This window comes from Neovison vison, chromosome 1 (genome assembly GCF_020171115.1).
Source record: "Neovison vison isolate M4711 chromosome 1, ASM_NN_V1, whole genome shotgun sequence".
NCBI lineage: Eukaryota > Metazoa > Chordata > Mammalia > Carnivora > Mustelidae > Neogale > Neogale vison.
In genome coordinates this window covers 58,386,007-58,407,053 of record NC_058091.1, presented here as the reverse complement: position 1 = coordinate 58,407,053, position 21,047 = coordinate 58,386,007, and the positions used below count along the sequence as shown (strand labels likewise).

The window sequence follows — 21,047 nt, the reverse complement described above, 5'->3', positions numbered from 1 at the left end:
TTTCCCTTCCAGTGTTATTCTGGAAATTCCTTTGGAAGGACACATGTGGGTGTAGGATAGATCTCCCTTTGTCCCTCTTGAATCAATCACTATGCATGGGGTTGAGGCCTCTGGTTGACTGTTCTTGAGTCATGAGCCTACCTCAAGGTTAGGTGGAGAGGAGATTGACAGCTCCACAAAATTTGATTGGAGCAGGGGAGGAGCAATTACCCAAAGGAAGGGGTAATGTTCCTTTACAAAGAAGGGAAAGATGCTGGGCAGAGGCAGGACAACAGATGTCCTTTAGGATTCCTATTCATCTGTTAAGGCTTGACTCAGGTGTCACTTCTTGATACCCCTGTCTCTGTCCTTCTCCTATTGGGTTACACGTCCCTCTTCTAGGTCATGTTACATCTTGGCTGTACTGATGTACCCATAAGAACTTTTTAATTGTCTAGTTATATGTTGGTCTCTTTCACTAGATAGTGAAAGAGTGGCTTATTTCCATTGGCACACCTAGCCCTTCAGCAGACATGGGAGTTCCAGAAAGGTCTTCAATAAAACAATAAATGAAGATGATCACAAAATGGCAGCGAATCATCTTGAGTTTAAAAAAAAAGAGGAGGAAGGAACATAATAGTAAAACAAACAAACAAACAAACACACACATACACGCCGGGTACTGTGATAAATGTTTCATATCAAGTAACTCATTGATTCTCAAAAACATTTGAGAGAGGTATTCTTTCTATTGTGTAGACAGGAAGCTAAAGGTTAAGCAAGTTCCACAAGCTCATACAGCTAATAACTGTCAATTTAGTAACTAGCACTCAGGCAACTTAAATCCAGCCTTATTCACTTTCAGCAACTCTGTCTTCTGCTCTCCTCCTCCTATTCCTTCTGCAAGTTAACAATGAACTTAACATAACCTAGGGATGCTCTCTTCTTAGTGATTTGGACATTTTCCCCCAATAGATTTTTATTTTATCTCAATGCACTCCCTAGCTTGTTTTGCATCTTTGTCATTTGTTTCTTTAGCCACACAGTTAGAGGGTTGAAGGAGAAACTGCAACATCCCTTCCAGTACCAACATCACAAAATTATACAAAGTGCATGAAACCAACTAAGGGTAACAAGTCTGACAACCACAACACAGGGCACTCCTTTTAGTCAGAGGCTTTTGGTTTTCAGGGGCAGCACACTGTGAAGAAGTGGGTCTGGGGGTGCCCCTGCACTCTCTCCTGGCCTCTTCCTTCTCTTTTTGGGACTCCTTTATTCTTTTTGTTCTACTAGTTGCTCTTTTCTTCTCAACCTCTTAGTCTTTCTGTTTTGTCCATAGCGTCTTTGGACCCTGCATTTCAACTCTTACCTTCAACAGTCCTCCCCTCCCTGCCCTACCGCCAGCAGACTTCTGCAGAGCATTTGGTGAGAACCAGCCAGGCTCTTACCCTAGGGCAGGTTGAATTGCCCAGAATGCTCCCGAGGTGTTAATGACACTTGGCAACCTCAAGGGTGAGCCTCAACTGAACAGAACACTTGAATTCAAAGACATAAGGCTAATTGTGAGCAATTTGAAATTAGTATCGATCCAGTAGTCAATGTTTTTCTTGTAGGCAGTTTCTCGCCTCCTCCAATCAACCAAAGGGGCCCATTTGAGGCCAGCTTCTTAGGGAAGAGTGGCTCTGAGATTCCTCAACCATCCTGATCTAACTTCAAGAATTGTTTGTTGAACTGCAGCTTCCTGGGCCTCACCAGACCTAGCAAACCAGGATTTCTGGGAATTAGTAGACAACCTGAATTTAAAATATTTTCCTTAGTGATTCTTAAGTTCACTAAATTGTGAGAAACTCTGCCTGCATTCTAATTATTCTCTAAAATTTCGTGCAGTATTATCATTAGCTTCCTTAATTTTATCACAAAGAGTTTTATTTTATGTATACCTATTTTCAACTTGCACAATAAATAGTAGATATGTCACTGAAGAATTCAGCAACAATATTTAGCAAATATTCTGGTGTCTATTCTATATAAGCCATTTTCTTGACCTGGAAAAGATAAGAAAAGATGAATCCCCTAAAACTTTGTCCCTCTCTTGAATGCTTCCACGTGGGGCATTATTCATAGTCAACACCAAGCCTAAAGCTAAAGGAGTTCCTTGTTTTTTTAGATGTTATGTATCCCCCTATGTTTCTGTTGTTTAAAGAGAAACTACATTTATATACTCCTGCTGTACATACTATATTCATTATATGCGAAGTTTAGTAAGAAAGTTTTCTCTACCACTGTTACATTAGAATGCAGTTCCCTACATATGAACAATGTCTAGATAGAATCATGTCTATTATATATACACACATATGCATGTATCTCTTTTTTTAATAAAGATTTTATTTATTTGACAGAGAGAGAGGAAGAGAGAGAGAGAGAGAGAGAGAGAGAACGCATATGAGCAGGGGCAGAGGGAGAGAGAAAAGCAGGTTCCCTGCTGAGCAAGGAGCCCAATTTGGGACTTGATCTCAGGACCCTGCAGTCATGTCCTGAGCAGAAGGCAGATGCTTAACCAACGGAGCCTCCCAGATGTCCCATATTTCTATATCTGAATATATATACTACTCATAATTATTTTCTCCGGTATCGAGGGCTTTGTCCTAGGGACAGCAGTTCAGTTTTCTTGATTTATTACTCCTTGGTGACTGTGGGACAATTCAGAATCTATGTTAATAATAGACCCTGGGCCACCTTCCTATCACTTTCTCTAAATGCTCTACATTGCTCTTTGGGGTGGGGAGACAAAACCCACTGAGTACATTACAAGCCAATGTCCCTGGTGCATGGACCCCAGCTGGAATGTTGGTTGCAGGTGTTTCCACTTTTCACACAACTTGATTCTCAGGCTGGGAAGGCAGACCACACTGTCTGCTGTACCGGAACGAAGACATCTGTGGTTAAAATCTTCCACTAAATGTGTTTTCTTCACTTGCAAAGGAAACAGGGAGTAGGACCAGCGTGGGACCTCCTGGTCATCCCAACAACAGGAAGTTCTTTGTTTGGTCTCTGCCCGTGGTCTACAGAGAGTATCAGTCTGCATGTGGGGAGAAAGGCTAGAAACAGGGCACACCTTCCACATAATGCACCAGTAGCCACTGAAGCGGAGGGTGTGGGTGGAGTCACTCCTGCCCAGATGGTGATTGTATTCTTGACTTTTTCCTTATGGCCTTTGGGAAGGCTTAATTAAACATCTTCTCAGAGTTAGAAAATTCTAGGTCCCCTAGCAACTGTGTTTTTCAAAAACTTTGAGTTAAATAAAGTAACATTTGAGCAGCACTTTGCGATTTACAAAGTACTCTTCACTTATATATCCTTTCAAGCAGGGAAATCCTTAAATGCTCCAATGTGGTCGTATTTGAAAGGAGGAATCTGACTTTCCATCAACTCAACCAAAAGGATACAGTGTCTGATGAACAGCTTTAAGGGTCTGTAGGATTACCAGTTAAACCTCAGTCTCCCTTGATACAAGACTCAAGTAGCACTTGATCGGTCCTTTTTTTTTTTTTTTTTTTTTAAATGACACTTATCACTGATCTTGTCTATCCTTGCTTGTTTACAGGCCTTATCTAACTTGCTAGATTTGACATTCTTTAAGGCAAGATCTCCATCAGATTTTTCTTTGCATTATTCTCAGGGCGGATGGAACTGGCAGGCCATAAATTGGCATTTGCTAAATGAATGAGCCAATGAAAGTGAATGAATAAATTATGTCCATTTCAAGTTAATCATCCGGATGTATTGTGGGGACCTCTCTAACAGCATTTAGGGACTGGGGAAACGTTCACTTTGTAACTAATAAAAAATTAGTGAATTCTTTCCGGAAAAAAAAAAAAAGGCATTTAAATCCCCTAGCGGTTTATCTTTGCTAAATCTTAAATTAACTTTCAGATATTAAGCCAGCAATAAGCCACAGCTGCTCGCTTATCAATCATCTTTTCTCTTTTTCAAGAACTAGGAACTTAGGATGCTGTCCCCCCACCCCCAGGTGTGATGATCTGGTGAGAGAATCAGAGGAACGCTTTAGGAATGAAATGTTGTTCTCCATGTTTGTATGTGTGTATATCGGAAAAATAGAAAAATAAGGCCGGCATAGGCACTGTTTGTAGGCATGATCGAATATAAAATGAAATGTCAAGTTTTTAACACTAAAAGCGACACTAAGAAAGCTAAAATAAATACACCGTTGGAACTAGGACCTATAAACCAGCAACGTCAGCAGTCGGAGGTAGGGTGAGTGGAGGGGGCAATGGAGATTTACCTCTAGAAGAGAGCAAAATCACTCGAACTACGCGGGTTGCCTGGGGTGGGGGCGTGACTCTCATTTTTCGGGCAATGTGAATAAAGAGGATGGTGTTTGCGCGAGGCGTCTATTCTCGCTCGCGGCGCCGCACGCACCGGGAGCCGCGCGGGGCGCGGAGACCCGGGCCACTCGAGCGCCCGGCCGGCCGCTGCGGGAGGGGAGGGCGCGCAGGGCGGGCGCTGATTGACTGGGCGCGCGGTCAGGTGACGCGGGGCGCCACGTTCCAGGAGCCCAGACCGCGGTGGCCGCCTGGGCCGGGGCCGAACCGGGGCCGAGAGGGGCCGAGAGGGGCCGCTCTCCCGGAACAAAGTTGCCGGGCCTGCGGCGGCGGGGCCGAGGCCGAGAGCCAAGCGGGAGCGGGAGCGCCGGGGGCGGCGCCGGCCCGGGAAGCGGTCCCGCTCGGCCGCCTCCTCCTGGAGAGAGCGAGCCCCGGGGTGCCCGGGCGCTAGTCCATTTCCCGGAGGGGCGGCAGGGCGCCCCCGCTCGCTCCCGCGCCCCCTCCCTCTTCGGCCTCCTGCTCCGTTCTCCAACAAAGGGGCAGGCCCGCGGCGGCGGCGGCGGACCGGGGCGGGGGTGAGGCGGAGGAGGAGGAGCCGCCGGAGCGAGCGGCTCGCGCACAAAGTTGTGGAGTCGCCTTTCCTCGGAGGAGGGGAGCGGGCAGCCACAGCCGGCCGCGGGCTTTCTCCCGCCGAGGCCGAGGAGGAGCCTCCGGCTCCGAAGCCGATTGGGGCACCACGGCTAGTGGTACCTCCTTTCGTTTGGGTCACTTCTGCAGACGGAAAACTCTCTAGTGTTTGGCAAACTTGGTTGCCTGCGCGCCCGTTCCAGGTTTGCACTTGGACTGTTTTGTTTTTGTTTTTTTGGCGGAACTACCGGAGCAGGAAGATTGCACAAGTCGGGGGCGTTGTTTCAATCGGGTGTCAAAAAAAAATTTTTTTTTTTCTTTCGGATTTGTCTGGTTCTTCGCATTTCCTTTTTAAAACACATCGCCCCACAGAACTCACGCTCGCACACTCCCCCGCGATCACTCCGACCCAAACACGCCGGGAGGAGCCCTCGGCCCGCTGGGGACGCGGCGGAGGCTGGCAGGCGACGCGGGCCCGCGGGTCCAGGAAGCAGGTAAGCCCGTGCGAGGTCTCCGCCTTGGGCGGTGGGATGTGACCGCAGCCCCCGGGGCGGTGGGGCGTGGGCTGCGGGGAGGATGGACTTTCCGCGGCTCTCACCCTGCGTCCTGGTCTCCTCAAGTCTGAGTCTTAAGATGTCACCAACTTTCGTGTGCACTTTTCTCGGAACCTGCGTTCAGCTCCCTTCGGCGGGAGAGAGGGTCCCAGAAGCGTGGAGAGAGCTCGGAGGTCCTCGCAGTCTGTCGGGGAACGAACGCCCCCAACTCGTCAGACTCCGGCCGTGCCGCCGCCGGACTCCCCCAGCCCTCCTCCCGCTCTGCGTGAGAGGGTCGCGTGCTTCGCACTGTGATCTCCAAGAGGGGCCGGTTTCCTAGGATGGCCTGTGACACACACCCCGGCCCCGGGAGGGCGGGGCCCGAGGTGTCCGCCAGGAGCGGGTGGCGGCGTAGTGGACAGGCAGAGGAGCGGCTCGCAGGCGCCCGCCTGGCAGGAAACGTGTTAGCCCTCCGCTCCGTGGCTGCTTCTGAGGGTGGGGCTCCAGGGAGGGGACAGGGGCGGCCCGTCGGTGCTTAGTCCCCACGGCAGCCTCTTCTGGTTTCCGGACTCTTGGCATCTCTTGCTACATCAGGTAAGATAATGGAGTGGGAAAGGTCTTTGGCCCTGGGTCCGAGGCTTTGGTTGCCCAAGGCCACTTCCACAGCCAACAAAGCACGAATTCTAGGCTGTGCAACTTTTAGAAGGCACGATGTTACGGGAGAATTTTTTTTTTTCCCCCGCCCAAGCCCCCAATTCCCAAGCCTTCCAGGGAGGGTTTCAAGGGAAGGAAAAAACGTGCCCAACCTCCAAGTGCCCGAGGACCCGCACTTTGTTTTACATTAAACTGGAGAGCCCCAGGTCGAACTTGGGGCGATTGGCTCCGCTTTCTGGGCTGTCCCGGGGCAAGTCTCCTTTTTCCCAGCCTCCACGTCACCTGAGTCACCGGGGCCTTGCGGGTCAGTTCCTCATGCCGCGTTTGGGAGGGCCAGTGCACCGGTTGCTGCGGCTGGAACGCACCGACTTTGCGGAAGCTTCGATTCTCCCGGTCCCGGCTGGGGCCGGGTCTTGGGGCCTCTAGGACCCGCGGCAGCAGCCGCATCCACTCATTTGTAACTTGCACGGGCCTCAGGAAGTGCGGTTGGCGCCTCCCGGCTGTTGCTGGTGGGCGTGGGGGGGGCAGCTGCCTGCGGGGAGTGCTGCGGGTTAGGCGAGGGCTGGAGGAATGCGAAGCTCGTGGGTGCTTCAGCTTCCCGAGTACCGGGCGGCCAGGACCACGGTTTACGCACAGTCATTCCCCGCCCCCTCTACCCGAGTTTATGGGACCAATGAGACAGCTCTTTAACTCTCCTTTGGGTGTTTACCTAAAATTTATTGCCGCTGTAAACAGTATTAATCACCGTAGTACTAACCTTCCCTTGGAGCGTTTCCGAGAGTGAATGGCAGTTCTTGGCACTGGCAGGTTTCTTGTACTGTTTCAAGCAGAGCGGCAAATTCTTGGCCCCTTCCCTTCCTTTTCCACTATTTTCAGCATTCTTGGATTTTGGTTTCTAGTTTAAATGCATGGATAGTTTCAGTGCAAGGACCTATACGGCATTTCCATCATAATTGCACGTTGTGGAAGGAACTTGTATTCTTACATTGTATAATTGCCAAATTGTTTTAAAATTGAAACATTAACTTTACCTTTAAGGCCACCCCCCTACCCTTTCACTCCCAAGTTTATTGCCACACCAGGATGCCTTGTGTTCCATATGACAGCCAGACAGACACGTTCTGAAGAAACAGTTGCTGAATGCAGAGTTAAGTGTATTGGTTTCATCGAGGGATCTGGCTAAACTTTGCAAAGCATAATTCCGAGGGAACAGAGATCTGGAACAGTGGTAACAATATATGACAATTTATTGTATAGAGCTTAAAGCTTCTAAGGCAATAATATCCCATTCATCTATTCTCAGTTTCTCACCCAGCTTTGTGTGGAAGATGGTCTCTCTTACACTCTATAGATGTGCCCTGGGTAGGTCCACCCCAAGGCACACTGTGGGTGAAGAAACTTTGATTCTGTCTCCTGACATCCAATTATTTATTTTTTTTAAAAGATTTTATTTATTTATTTGACAGAGATCACAAGTAGGCAGAGAGGCAGGCAGAGAGAGAGGAGGAAGCAGGCTCCCTGCTGAGCAGAGAGCCCGATGTGGGACTGGATCCCAGAATCCTGAGATCATGACCTGAGCGGAAGGCAGCAGTTTAACCCACTGAGCCACCCAGGCACTCCCTGACATCCAATTATGAAGTAGCTACAGCATGTAGAGGTATCTTTTTCTGTGTGCTACTTAACCTGGGGTCCCCTACCCATTCCTGGCAATAGGTGACAGTGGCTCTCACTGCTCAAATGGCCTTCTTTGATTCTCTCTCCTTCCCATTCTTTTCTTGTCCTCTGACCCTCTTTCTGCTGTATCTTTGTAGCGTATAATGACTTTTGATGATCAGGAAGAGAAAATTTGAGAAATTATCCTAGAGTGGTAAAATTTAAAAAAAAAGATAAATATTCATGTGTAAATGAAGTCTAGTGTAAACAGTTTACTTTTCTTTTTTATGGAGTGGGGAAGGTCTTTGGCAAGTGTTGAAAGTGAAGACCCTTAGCTAAGACTAGTTATGAAGGAGCGTGTCAGATTTTTTTTTAAAGGGAGTAGTTAGTTGCTTTCCAGTAAAGAGAATTTTTGTTGGACCAACCTCATTTTCCATAATAAAATTTTATATGCATTCGTCTGAATAAAGCTTTAAGTTCTTGAATAAATTAAAATGTACTTAAGAATTTAGCAAATCTTTTACAGGTAGGTACCCCCCAAAAGAAACTTAGTCATATAATAATCCTGAAAGTCTTAACAGTAGTAGAGCAATATAAAAAAATGAGAAAGAGGGGTGCCTGGGTGGCTCAGTGGGTTAAGCCTCTGCCTTGGGCTCAGGTTATGATCTCAGGGTCCTGGGATCAAGCCCCACATTGGGCTTTCTGCTCAGCAGGGAGCCTGTTTCCCTGCTGCTTCTGCTTACTTGTGATCTCTGTCAAATAAATAAATAAAATCTTTAAAAAAAATGAGAAAGAGATTTTATACTCAAACTTTGGCAGATTAATGATCTAATCCACATGGTCCTCTCTCTAAGAGAGGAAAATTATTCCTAAATCTTTAGTAGTCTACCAGTTTTCTTCTGCCTCAAACTGTTAAATACTTCAAGCATTTTTTCCTAAGGTAATTTTGACTTCTTTATTATTAGAACACACCCTTTTTCCAACTGGTCAGGAAAAAATATATAATAATTATTTTTTATATATACTTATATTATAAAATAATATGGTATTTCTTTGAATGTTACAGATAATTAAACATAAAATACTAAGTATTACATAAGTATGCCAAATGAAGCATATTATTAAATAATAAAACCACATGGTGTGTCCTTGAATTAAATAATTGAATTGCCTAATCCTAGCTAGCAGTAAACTCTTGTTCTGATATATGTTGTAATATATGAATTAATATCCACTATTTGCAGGTTAATATTTGGATGTGTTGACAGTTACATTCCCAAATAAATGATTAATTTATTTAATTGGCATTTGGGGTCCACTTAAGGGGCTATTAGGATACAGCCAAGTTGCTGAACTTAAGACTGAATTCTGATTGTGTTTGGGCTGTAGGGGCAGTATAGTCCAGGAACTATTAGGGCAATGCAGAGCTCTTATTATTGACATTCTTTTTTTTTTTTTTTTAAAGATTTTTATTGATTTATTTGGCAGAGAGAGATCACAAGCAGGCAGAGAGGCAGGCAGAGAGAGAGAGGAGAAAGCAGGCTCCCTGCTGAGCAGAGAGCCCGATGCAGGACTCGATCCCAGGATCCTGAGATCATGACCTGAGCCGAAGGCAGCGGCTCAACCCACTGAGCCACCCAGGCGCCCTTATTATTGACATTCTTAAAGAAAAGGTGGTTGTGCCGAGTATAATCCTCAATTCTTTAAATTCTACAGATGATTCTAATAACTAAAGATTAAAATTATTTTATTGCTGGGGCACCTGGGTGACTCAGTCCATTAAGCATCGACTCTTGGTTTCTGCTCAGGTCATGATCTCAGGGTTGTGAGATTGAGTCCAGCTGGGGCCCCATGTCGGCTCCGAGCTCAGTGCTGAGTCTGCTTGAGATTCTTTCCTCGTCCCTCCCATTCCCCTTCTCCTCTTTCTGCTCTGGTGCTCTCTCTCTCTCTCAAATAAATAAATAAAATAAAATCTTTTAAAATTATTTTATTGAGTGACAGCTATCCTCAGCAGAATTCATATGATGTACCTTCTAGATTAAAATCTAGGTCAGTGGGTATAATGTGTAACTATCCAGATTTTTATTGAATCCACACCATTTTTGAGATCAGTCCTATATATCCAACTATCTTCTTTGTTATCTGCCCTTATATAACTTAGAGGCACCTAAAACTCAGCAAGTCCAAACCACATTCATGGTTCCTTCCACCAGTGGCTTATCTGCCAGTGTTCCCCAGCTCAGTGAATGACTCACCCTCCACACAGTTGCTCAAACCAAAACTGGGCAGTCCTTTTGCACCTTAGTATTCTGGACAACTCATGTCCAGTCAGTCCCCAATTGCTACTGACCTTCTGTATTTGATATTTAAATATCCCACATATCTACCCATTTCTTTCCATGTACCCTTGTTTAGACCACAGTCATTTCCTGCCTATGATATTATACTAGAAAGGACACCCATATGCTTTCTTCCCACATACCATTTTCCAGCATTTCCTTTCTTTCTCTTTTTCCCTCTCTCCCTGTATGTGTACGTATAGGTAGAGAGATACCTATACATAGATAGACAGGCATATGCTGTCCTGTTTGTACTGAAGTTGAAGTCCTTATCACACTTCATAGGTAAATATTTTGTCAGGTGTCTTCTATAATCAAAGATACTTGGAAAGATATACTTGCATAATGACAAAACCAGGAAGGAACTAAGGAACTTTAATATTCATAGAAAAATATTGGCTGATATATAGCTTCGGTTCACATATTTCATATTATCCCCCAAACATTTATCTTTTTAAAGTCTAAATTCAGTCAAGGATTATACTGGTTGTCATGTTTTTTTTTTAGTCTTCTTTAACCCACAAAGTTCCCTCTCCCTCAGGTGTTTTTTCCATGATGTTGATAATTATAAGCAGTCCAGATTGTTTATTTTAAAGACCATCCAGTCTAGATTTGTCTGTTCATTGTCAGCTTCATGTGGATACTACATAGATGATGTGGTATATTTCCCATTGTACCAGATGATGCCCCATTATTGGTCATATGAAGTTTTATCACTTGGTTAAAGTTAGGAATAATTTCCCCCAAAATTCTGTTACAGAAAAGTTTCAGATATACAGAGGAATTGAAATAAAATTTTTTTCAACACCCATGTGCCCATGGCCTAGGTTCTCGAATGAACAATTGCTATATTCTGCTCTTGTCTTCATGGCTTCCTACTCATCATTCTGGTCCACCTACAAACCAGAGTGATCTTTTCAGAAGGCAGGTCTGATCATGTTACTTCCCTGCTTAAAATCATCTTTTAGATCCCCCTTCCTCTTCAGAGAAAGATCAAGAGCTTTGACCCCAGTTTCCATTGCCCTGTCCCCAGTCCTGTCTACCTACTTCACTTAGTTTGCCAGATTTCTCTCTTGGGTGTTTTCTCTCCAAAGACACAGGCTCAGCCTCTTGAATCCTACATGATTCTTCCTGACATGGAAGGTTCTTATTTTTCTCCTCCCACCTCTCTTTTTTTTTTTTGCTAATTAAATGTTTCTCATCACTGAAGGCTTGGCTCAAGTGTCACTTCTTCAAGAAAACCTTCTCTAATTGCCCTGGGCAGGTGCAAGTCCCCTGCTATATGCTCATATGACTCTATGCTTCTCATGTGTACATTTGTGACATATCAGTATTATAATGAAATAATTCATTACATAATTAACAGCTTGGTGTCTAGAAACTTCATCATAGCAGAGTCTGGGTCTCCTTTTTAGTCCTATTCCCCATTGCCCAGATCAGTGCCTTACAAATAGAAAATGCTGAATAAATAGTTGCTGAATGAGTGGTTAGTATGGATAACTATATGATTATTTATATTAAACAAAAATGTATGTATACATTTTTTCTCAAGTCAGTACATTCCCTTTTCTTTTTAGGGATTGATGTCGACCTGGATCATTATAGAAAACTGGAAGTCTTAAGAAGAGGAGTTACTACCGTCTTTGGATTACACTGAAACTCAGCAAAGATGGCCAAGTATGGAGAACACGAGGCCAGGCCTGATGACGGGCAGAATGAGTTCAGTGACATCATTAAGTCCAGATCTGGTAGGTAACAGAAGCTTAAGAAAATGATGGGTTATTATGTATAAACCACTTAAAAGACATGTTTTTTGGCTTGTTCTTGTGAGACAAACTTCTTTTGAGAAGCACGGTTCTGACAAATGACTATTACATTGTAGAAGGTAATGAGCTGTCTCTGAGTATTGTCTTAATTGCCAATCCGTTTTGGTCTTATTATATGTTGATGGGCACTGCTTGGTGAAACCCCTACCTGTGGTTGAATGCTTTTCCTTGAGGAAACCACCCCTTTCCACACAGACACAAAGCTGAGCAGTTTTTTTCTTATTGATCTGTTTTATGAAGTTGAAGGGATTATGTGCTTAAAATATGAAGTAGCAGTTTCTGGCAAGGTGGGTCTTCTAGAGTTTTGCTTCATTTACTCTATATCCTCACCCCTGTCTGTTTTTGGTGGTCAGTGTTGGGTCAACAGGCACCCCACCCTTGCTTTCCTTTTGGGACCTTTTTAGGAGTATTCTAAAGGTGCAGTTTTCATGTGGGTCCCCTAGGGCAGCTTGATGCTTTTCATATGAACATTTCAGTTGGGGATCTAAGGATACCACTCCCTCCTCAATCTTTTATATAACTGAGTGCTTTTTGACTCTGGCTGTACAAACGAATCAACTGGGGAGTTTTAAAAAAATGCAGATGCACTGGCTCCAGTCCAGACCTGTTGAATAATTTCTGTATTTTTTAAAAGCTTCAAAGAACGATTCTGAGACAGGCTTTAAGGGGAGATATTTTCGGGCAGGCAGGGCCTTTCTGAACTTTGGAAATTACACAGAACTCCACCCTGGGTGTGAACACTATACTTAAGTAACTTTGAGAGTTACTTTGAGGTATAAAATTATATCCAGTGTCACTTTAAAAACAGAAAAGGGAGCTAAACCCTGTTTTTGCTGTGTGAACTATCTTTATATTATGTTAGGATCCTGTTTCTTAATTATTTGAAATTGCAAAAATATGTACTGAAAATAAGTTTAAGTTAACAGAGATACATATGTAAGACATACCTTTCCCTTTGTGATACTGGTATCAGTTGATGGGTAAAGATTTTGGTTATTATAGTCTTGGCTCTAAATAGGTAGCTACTATTGTATAACTTTAAGGATCTTTTGGGGGTACAGCTTAATATCCAGTGGTAAAATTCACTCTCAGGATGTTTTATTCCTCTAAATTTCTTTTTGTTTAAGTGTTCTAATAGTATATGAGACTGACGCGCTACCTACTGCACTAATGAGGCACCTACTAAGTGTTTCAGTAGTATAAAGGGCAAGGTAGGTATAAGGGATTATTAATATCTTTTTTTTTTTTTTTTTTTAAGATTTTATTTATTTATTTGACAGACAGAGATCACAGGTAGGCAGACAAGCAGGCAGATAGAGAGGAAGGGAAGCAGGCCCCCTGCCGAGCAGAGAGCCCGATGTGGGACTCGATCCCAGGACCCTGAGATCATGACCTGAGCCGAAGTCAGCGGCTTAACCCACTGAGCCACCCAGGCGCCCTATTAATATCTTCTTAAGAGCACAGAATATATCTGGAAATATGTAAATGTAACCAAGAGGAAAATAAAAGACACCACTCAACACATCCATGCTTGTCTTGTTCTATAAATTGTGAGGTGGTATATTCTTAGATAGTTTTCTGAGTCAGTGTCCATTACAGTAAGACCTTTGATATTTATAACTATGTATTTTAGCCATAGCCTTAAAAAAGTCATTATATATAAGTTTAAAAATATTGGGTATATATGATGAGTACATAAAACTTCGAAACTCTTCTTTAAATTAAATATTATCATTTAAAGAGACTGACAATTCTCGTACATTATTGGGGGACATTTGGGTAGAAATTACCACGTTTTTACCATATGCATACCACTTGTCTCAATAACTCTATTTTTAGAGTTTTCCCCTAGGGAATACATAGAAATGTATAAGCAAGAAGTTGATCGCAGCATTTTTATCATAGAAAAAATTGGAAACACCATAAAAGCCTAGTATTGAGCATTAGTTAAGTCATGATTTCCCAATGTATTTGTGAAATAGCACAAGTTCTGATGCATAATTCAAAAAAATGATGTGGGGAGTGGGAGAGGGAGAAGCAGGCCTCCCACCCTAACACTGAGCAGGGAGCCCTATGAGGGGCTCGATCCCAGGGATCTGGGATCATGACCTGAGCCAAAGGCAGATGCTTGATGACTGAGCCACCTAGGCGCCCCAGCTTTAATACCAAAGATATGACTGTTACTTCGGAGGCATCTACTTCAAACACATTGAAAAGCTAGCTGTTGCATAGCTGAGATACGAATCACATTCTTTTCACTGGATTATGTTGCAAAAGCCAGTAGATAAGTTTGGATTTGAATGGACCTATTAGTCCCAATCTCTCTTTCCGGAAGGCACTTTTTTGATTCTTTTACGGTGAATACTAGTAGACAATGGTCACATCTTATAGTACTCTAAAATATACATAGTGACTAGGGAGTGTTCATATCCTGTCAAAGGCATCATCTACCTATAAAGATCTTCCTTGGATGTGTTCTATGCTGAATTTGTTGCCTTTTCAGTTTTTTTAAGGAGTATTTTCCTATAAGAAAACTTGAATTCTAATCTGTTCCTCGATGTTTCTTCCTTTTGGAGGACTGGATGGCGGGGAGAGGTAGAGATTGGGGAAAAAACTAATGTTGAGAGTATATCAACAAACTTAATCTTTTTGGTTTATGAAGATTCTTTTCTTTCCTCCCCAAACTTGAGTTTGGACAGTCTAAAACTGGCCTAGGAGAAATATTTGTGCATTTAAGTTATTAGGATTGTTTATATTACCCTTATCCAGTATTAATTTGTTTTATGCTTTGTGTGAGGTTTAAATATTTTTTCACATCCTCTGCACCATCTATATGGATGTGTGACAGTGGGAAAGTGATGAAGTAATGTCATGAGTGTAAAAACTGCACACTTTTTTATGGTTGTAGTACGCTTGTCTTGGATTTGAGTGAATTTTAGAAAATAACTCATAAGGATATGACCTTTAGTGGTTAAAGGTTGGATAAAAGTAAACCTTTCTGTTCCTAAGAAAGACACATAAGTCAAGTTTGTCATCAATGACTGCATTGTTTGATAGCCTCAATTAGTGAGCTTCAGAAAGCTTACTGAGATAGTAATGGTTTTGAGAGTGTAGGCCAAGAATTAGAGGTGTTTTTTGTTTCTGTTTTTTTTTTTTTTTGTGTGTGTGTGTGAAATATATTGGCAGTGGGGTGTATGATGTGTAAGCTTCTGCTTGGGACATTTTAAGCATGAAATAATAAAACAGTTTGAGATGCATATAAAGTCAAAGAATGTCCTTGTTGCTATTTTATTCTTAAAATAGCTAACACACTTTAAAGCCAGTAATGGAGCTACATCATCCTTTTCTGTTCTCAGTGCTGTTGTGGTCATTTTTTTGGGCACAGAGACCCCTTAATGAGGGTCAACCTCAGGGCTAAAGGCAGGGTGTCAACTAGTTATAGGTAGGGATTTTGGCTATTTGGGGATTTGAATCAATAGATTGTATGTATATGTGTGTATATATATATATATATATAGAGAGAGAGAGAGAGAGAGAGAGAGAAAGACGGGAAAGGGCCATTTGTTGAATGAATGCGGTGACCCACACACCCTGTTGTGTGATTCAGTATCCTCTTTAAAAGGCCTTGGGCAGGAAGCTGGAGTGTAACAATTATATCATTTCTTCCTTCACCTTTTCTGTTCTTGCCTAATCCTGGTGTCTAATGGTTGAATGAATGTTAGAGGCCATACAGCCGGCCATGTCTGTGACATGTCTGTACCCAGTCCCTGCTCGGACAGGTCCAGTGATGGGATCACCTGATTATGGTGATGATGATGATGATGATGATGATGATGATGATAATTCTGGCAGTTTACATTTGTTGAGCATAGACCACATGCAGATACAGTGGTATGAGTTTAATCCTAACAACCATGATTTTACAGATGACAAACATGAGTCACATAGAAGTAGTTTTCACACTGGCCTTCCTTCTATTTCTTCAAAGGCCCAGGGCCTTTGCATATCCCTCTTTTCCTGGTCTTTATCTGTTAGGCTTCTTCTTGTCATTTAAATTTAGGTTTGAGTGTCATCACTGAGAGGTCTTCCCTTCTGACTTGAGAAAATAGATCTCCGAGGCATTCCTGACTGTATCATGATATTTAAGTTCCCTATATGTTCTTATTGCTATCTGGCATTTTTCTTCGTGTGTGTGTGTGTGTGTGTGTGTACGCATGCACGCCAATGTCTTTCCAAGTAGAATTTAATTCCACAAGAGCAAGAACCAGTACGTCCCTGACATCAGGCCCAGGGCCTCGCTCCTAGTAGATGAGCAATGAATGCTTAGTCAGTGAGAAGGGCCACAGAGCTAGAAAGTGTGGGAGCTGGGATTAGAACTCAGGTGATCTGGAGTTCTGCATTTAACCTTTATATATTGCTGAGTCTCCTAATTTATTAGGTAGCTTATTCCATTGCTGCTAGATGATTCTTCATTTGTGGTGATTTATTGCTTATAAATTTTGCACGGTATTAATTTGGCTTATACATATCCCTCTACCTCTTCCCTATCCCCAATCCACCGGGGTTGGGGCCCTGGACCATAAGGTAGAGTTTCTCTAGGCCTCCTGACATCATAGCCCTGCCAAGGGAGGGCCAGTTGTAGGAGACAACAGCCTGCTTCTCCCAGGCTTGTCCTGGCCTTCCTTGGCTCCAGTCTCTTTCTCTAAGAGTTAGCAAAGGGGAGATAATCAGACCACAGGCAGTCTTCTGGGTGGAAGGCAGAGAAATTGATTAATTTGCTTCTGATGTAAATTCCCTTTTCTTTCTTCCTCTGACTGCTGCTCAAGGCTTTTCACTGGCTGGTGAAAAAAACGTAGTGGATTTCAGATGCACTGCAATTTGGCACAGTTTAAGCCCTGGTCTGATGCCCAGATGGTTATCTCTGGGATGGAAAGGGTTGGTGGCGGTGGGGAACTGGGGGAGGGAAGAAAAGAGAGGCCAGTGAAATAAAAATAAAATGAATTATTTAATATGGAATATTATACCTGGTTATATTTATAGCAGGTCTCCTGAAAATACACTGTTTGCAATAAAGGGAACTTGTTTAACAAGATTCAGTTTAATAAGAATTATGAGGAAGATCACCTTATTTGTTTATCTTTTAGTGGCCTTCCTTTAGGAGGACGCTGGTTATGTTGCATTGAGGGATTCCTTGATCATTTTTCTCTTGAATTTAAAGAAATACCTGTGAGGGGATTTTTCTGAACAGCTTAAAGGACTTTGAAAAATTGTTCTCTCCCCCGCCCCTCCGTAGCTTTACTTGGCTGGAATACCTGTGCTTTGGCGGGAGTTCTTTGAGCAGGTTTGTTTTTTTCCATGAGCCCTGGGGATTTGTGGGGAGGGATGGTAATCCTCTTGGAAATTCAACTCTGACAGCGGAGAGCAGCTATTCTTGTAATGTGTGTAAAAATATTCTCCATGTTGTCGCCTCATTATGCTGAAGTAGTGCAATCGTAGAAAAGTTTTCTGTATTAATGCAATTCTCATGACCTGTTACTGTGCCTGTGGAAGCTTGTAGGTGATCCATTCCCAATCAGGAAACATGAATTGCTGAGAATGTTCTAAGCAATGAAAGTACATTAATTCTATGGACAGAATGGAAAACTCAATTTTATTGAACCTTACTTGAGGCCAGAAGTTTGAACTAGATGCTGATATGATGATTTTCTGGGAAGAAGGGAACATGTGAGTTCATTGCAGCAGTTGTAAATATTAGTTAAAATTTAATTGTGAAAGGGTACTCAGGTGGTTTCAGATGTATTGACCAAATTGTTTGTCCCTTAAGCTGTGTGTAGGCAGACGTATTGACTCTATTACTATTTTAATTTTTTTGTATGCCTCAATTGTTTAATAATAAATATACTCAAGTCAGTATTTGAAATATGAGTCATTATGAGTTTTTTAAATCTATTTACTCTTGAAATGATGGCTTGTGGACTGAGAAATCTAAGCTAGATCTAGCTCTTTCACTTTTGCTTCCTCTGTCCTTGGATTTGCACGTGTCAACTCTAGGAGGCCTTTGCATCGGGCCTTTGAACAACCACCTGTCTAAAGTTTATTTAAATCCTGTGGGTCTTCTCTATCAGAAGCTTGTCCTCCTGGCCTGGTTAATAGGAAGAATTTTTATTTATTTATTTATTTTTGTGCGTGCTCCTGTGGCAGCTAAGATTAAGGCTTGAGATATGGTATGGTCTCACATTGGTTTTGAGAACTCAGTTTCTTTAAAAAAAAAAAAAAATTGGTTCTATCACAGCTGTTGAGCTCCAAGTGTAAAGCAGTAGAATAATATTTCATAGGAGAATATTTTCAAATGAATTTTTCTTTTAATGGGGGGCCTGCCTGGTTAGTTATAATGATTTCTGTTGAGTTCAATAATTTTAGCATTTAATTATGTAACAAATTTTTTTTTTCAAGGAACAGAAAAAGCACCTAGTGATATTTCTTACATAGCAGAGAAGCCCAATGAATAATGGACTTTGCATCTCTGAAGTGGTACAACTTTGAAATAAATACATCTGCTGTATTATCTGTGGAGATACTCTTTTTTAATTCCATACTTTTAATGTTTGAGAATTTCTTTCATTCTACTTCCTAGTTAAGATTTTGATATATGATATACATAATATATACTGGGGATGGGGTTAGCATTTTGAGGTTGATACTCATGGATTGGTTATTTTGTTCTTTGTAAGCTATGTGTGAGTCATGTTATTTAACACTAATTCAATAATTACCTAGATGTATATGTATGCTTTTGTTTTGCAAGTTGGGTTTGGGGCTCACTGCATGCAGGACTGCTAACTCAGGCTGCACATCAGAACCACTCTTCTGGATTTGGATTCAGTTGTGCCGGGAGGGATCTGGGCTTCTGGAGTTTTAACAAGCCCCACAGCTTTATGGAGAAAGAAGGCCAGTTTAAGACTGTTAGAACTGAAATGAAAATGGTCATTGCATTTCAGAGGAGAGTTTTTAATAATAGCCAAATGTTGAAGTTTATTTCTACCTACAAACACTTCCCTTTAAACATTTTAAAAAGACAGTGGATTCTTGGTATTGGACATTTTTTCTTTTGCTTTATATTTTGAAGAGTTTCGCTTATGTTGAGCAAAGGTAAAACCATGGCAGTCAGGGGAGTGAGAAATTTGGTGCATTTCTTATCATGTCCCCTTAAACCAGAGTATCATAGTAAAATATTCAGCAGCAAAGTATTTCTTTGTTGAGCTCCTTGGTCTTCAACTCAGTGTACTTAACCTCTTCCTGCTGTAAGTCTAATGTCATATCCTAAAGTCTTACATGGAGTCCTTGATCAAGTCATTGTAAAAACTTACTGTGTGTATTTTCTAAGAAATTATTTCTAAGATATGTTTTTTGACTCATGGTAGGAAAAAATTCTCATATCCAATCCTATATGTTAGCTTTCCTTTTTTTTCTTTTTAGTTAAGTTAAAATTTATTCATACTGTGGAATAATTTGAGGTAAAAAAAATCAAGTTTTTTTTTTCTGTATCAATATGGGGTGATTTCTAAGATGTGATACAAAGTATGAAACATAATCAACGTTTTGCTACTTTTCTTATATTAAGATTAGAGACAATATTACATATGTATTTCCCTCCCTCTTTTTGTATTTTAAGTAGGTGACATCTAATACTTATATTTAATGTAATAGACTTTCTTTTGACACAAAATAATTTGCCTATCATTCTTTTAAAATGCACTCATTTTAAAAGAATAATTTTTTATTATGTCAAAGATGAATTAGGAGTTAAGTGACTTTTTGAGCACTATAGCGAGTTCCTTGAGGATCTGTAAATATGCGCCAGAGGTCTTGAGATGCCCTTGTATACGTTTAACTAAACCAAGCTAAACACCAAACTCCCACTCTTACAGTCCTTGAGTTATTTGCAGGAGTGTCTTTGAGCTCTGTAGTGTCTTTGAAGATATAGGAAGGGATTTTCATTTTCATTGATTATACAAGCTTTGGGGTGGATCAAAATGTGTACCTGCTCTTTTTTTTTTTTTTTTAAATATTTTATTTATTTATTTGACAGAGAGAGCGAGAACAAGCAAGTGCACAGGCAGGCAGAGGGAGAGGGAGAAACAAGGTCCCCACAGAGCAAGGGGCATAATATGGGGCTCCATCCTAGAACCCTGCAATCATGACCTGAGCCAAGGGCTTAACCGACTGAGCCACCCAGGCGCCCCTGTAATTACTCCTACACATGTCACTGTGTAGAATTTGAGGCGGGTGCAGAGATTTACTTGTCCAGCTGCTCCCCAAGGCAGACCTCATATGTAAGTTCCCTTGCTGATCAAACCTGCCACCTACCAACCTTGAGTGGTCTGCTTCTGCTCTTTCTCTGGGCTCTCCTTGTCTTTTGTATATGGAAGCCAGTTTCAAATTTCATTCAGGGAACTCTTGAAGTTGTAAACGAACATATGCCCTTAAGTTTTTTTAACTATTGCAAGTATTGACTCAGAGCTGGGAGAATGAATCAGAGTCTTATTTTGTGTTGAAGGCTCCTGGCCTTATTTAAATGCCTTATTCAAAAGTCACCCTCTGGGGGGGCTCTTAAATAAGTGAGTTCTAGTTTACTCTGTGACCCTATGTAGTTCCTTCATAGGTGTTTAGAAAATGTCATACTGCAAAATGTAAGGATATTTATTTATTTTTGTGTTTTTACATGTGGCATCTGTGGCCAGTTCTATAAGATACCAGATTCTTATTCATCTATGAGATCCCATTTGAATACCATGTGAACAGAAAAAGATCAGAGTGACTTGAATTGTTTTAACTTATATGTGCTTTTTCAAGAGACTTAACCTGTTATAGGTTAGAGGAGTGTTCATATTTGGGAAATGCACATATATGCTTGCTCTCTCAGACTGGCTTTATTGAGCACTTGGCGTATGACAGATCTTATTCTGGGGACCTGGCATGAAGGCAGATTGCTCAGAGAGGGGAACTCATTTGCATGTATGTTTAAATGAAACATTGAGAGATGTCTGCCACCACTTTCTCTTTCTAGCAGCTCTGCCTTCCCCCTGACAC

At 42.1% G+C, this 21,047-nt stretch overlaps 1 protein-coding gene across 2 annotated transcripts in view; it reads left to right on the top strand.

Moving 5' to 3' along the window:
• The first annotated feature begins 5,384 nt into the window (after window positions 1-5,384).
• UTRN (utrophin) overlaps window positions 5,385-21,047 on the top strand; it is a 510,470-nt gene continuing 494,807 nt past the window's right edge. The window contains exons 1-2 of one of the 2 annotated variants that reach the window (XM_044247155.1): window positions 5,385-5,446; window positions 11,709-11,879. In XM_044247155.1, the coding sequence (XP_044103090.1) occupies window positions 11,801-11,879 (79 nt within the window). In that variant the 5' untranslated portion in view covers window positions 5,385-5,446; window positions 11,709-11,800. Of the gene's footprint in view, window positions 5,447-5,995; window positions 6,080-11,708; window positions 11,880-21,047 lie in introns of those variants that run through there. The other variant, XM_044247163.1, reaches the window with a different exon arrangement.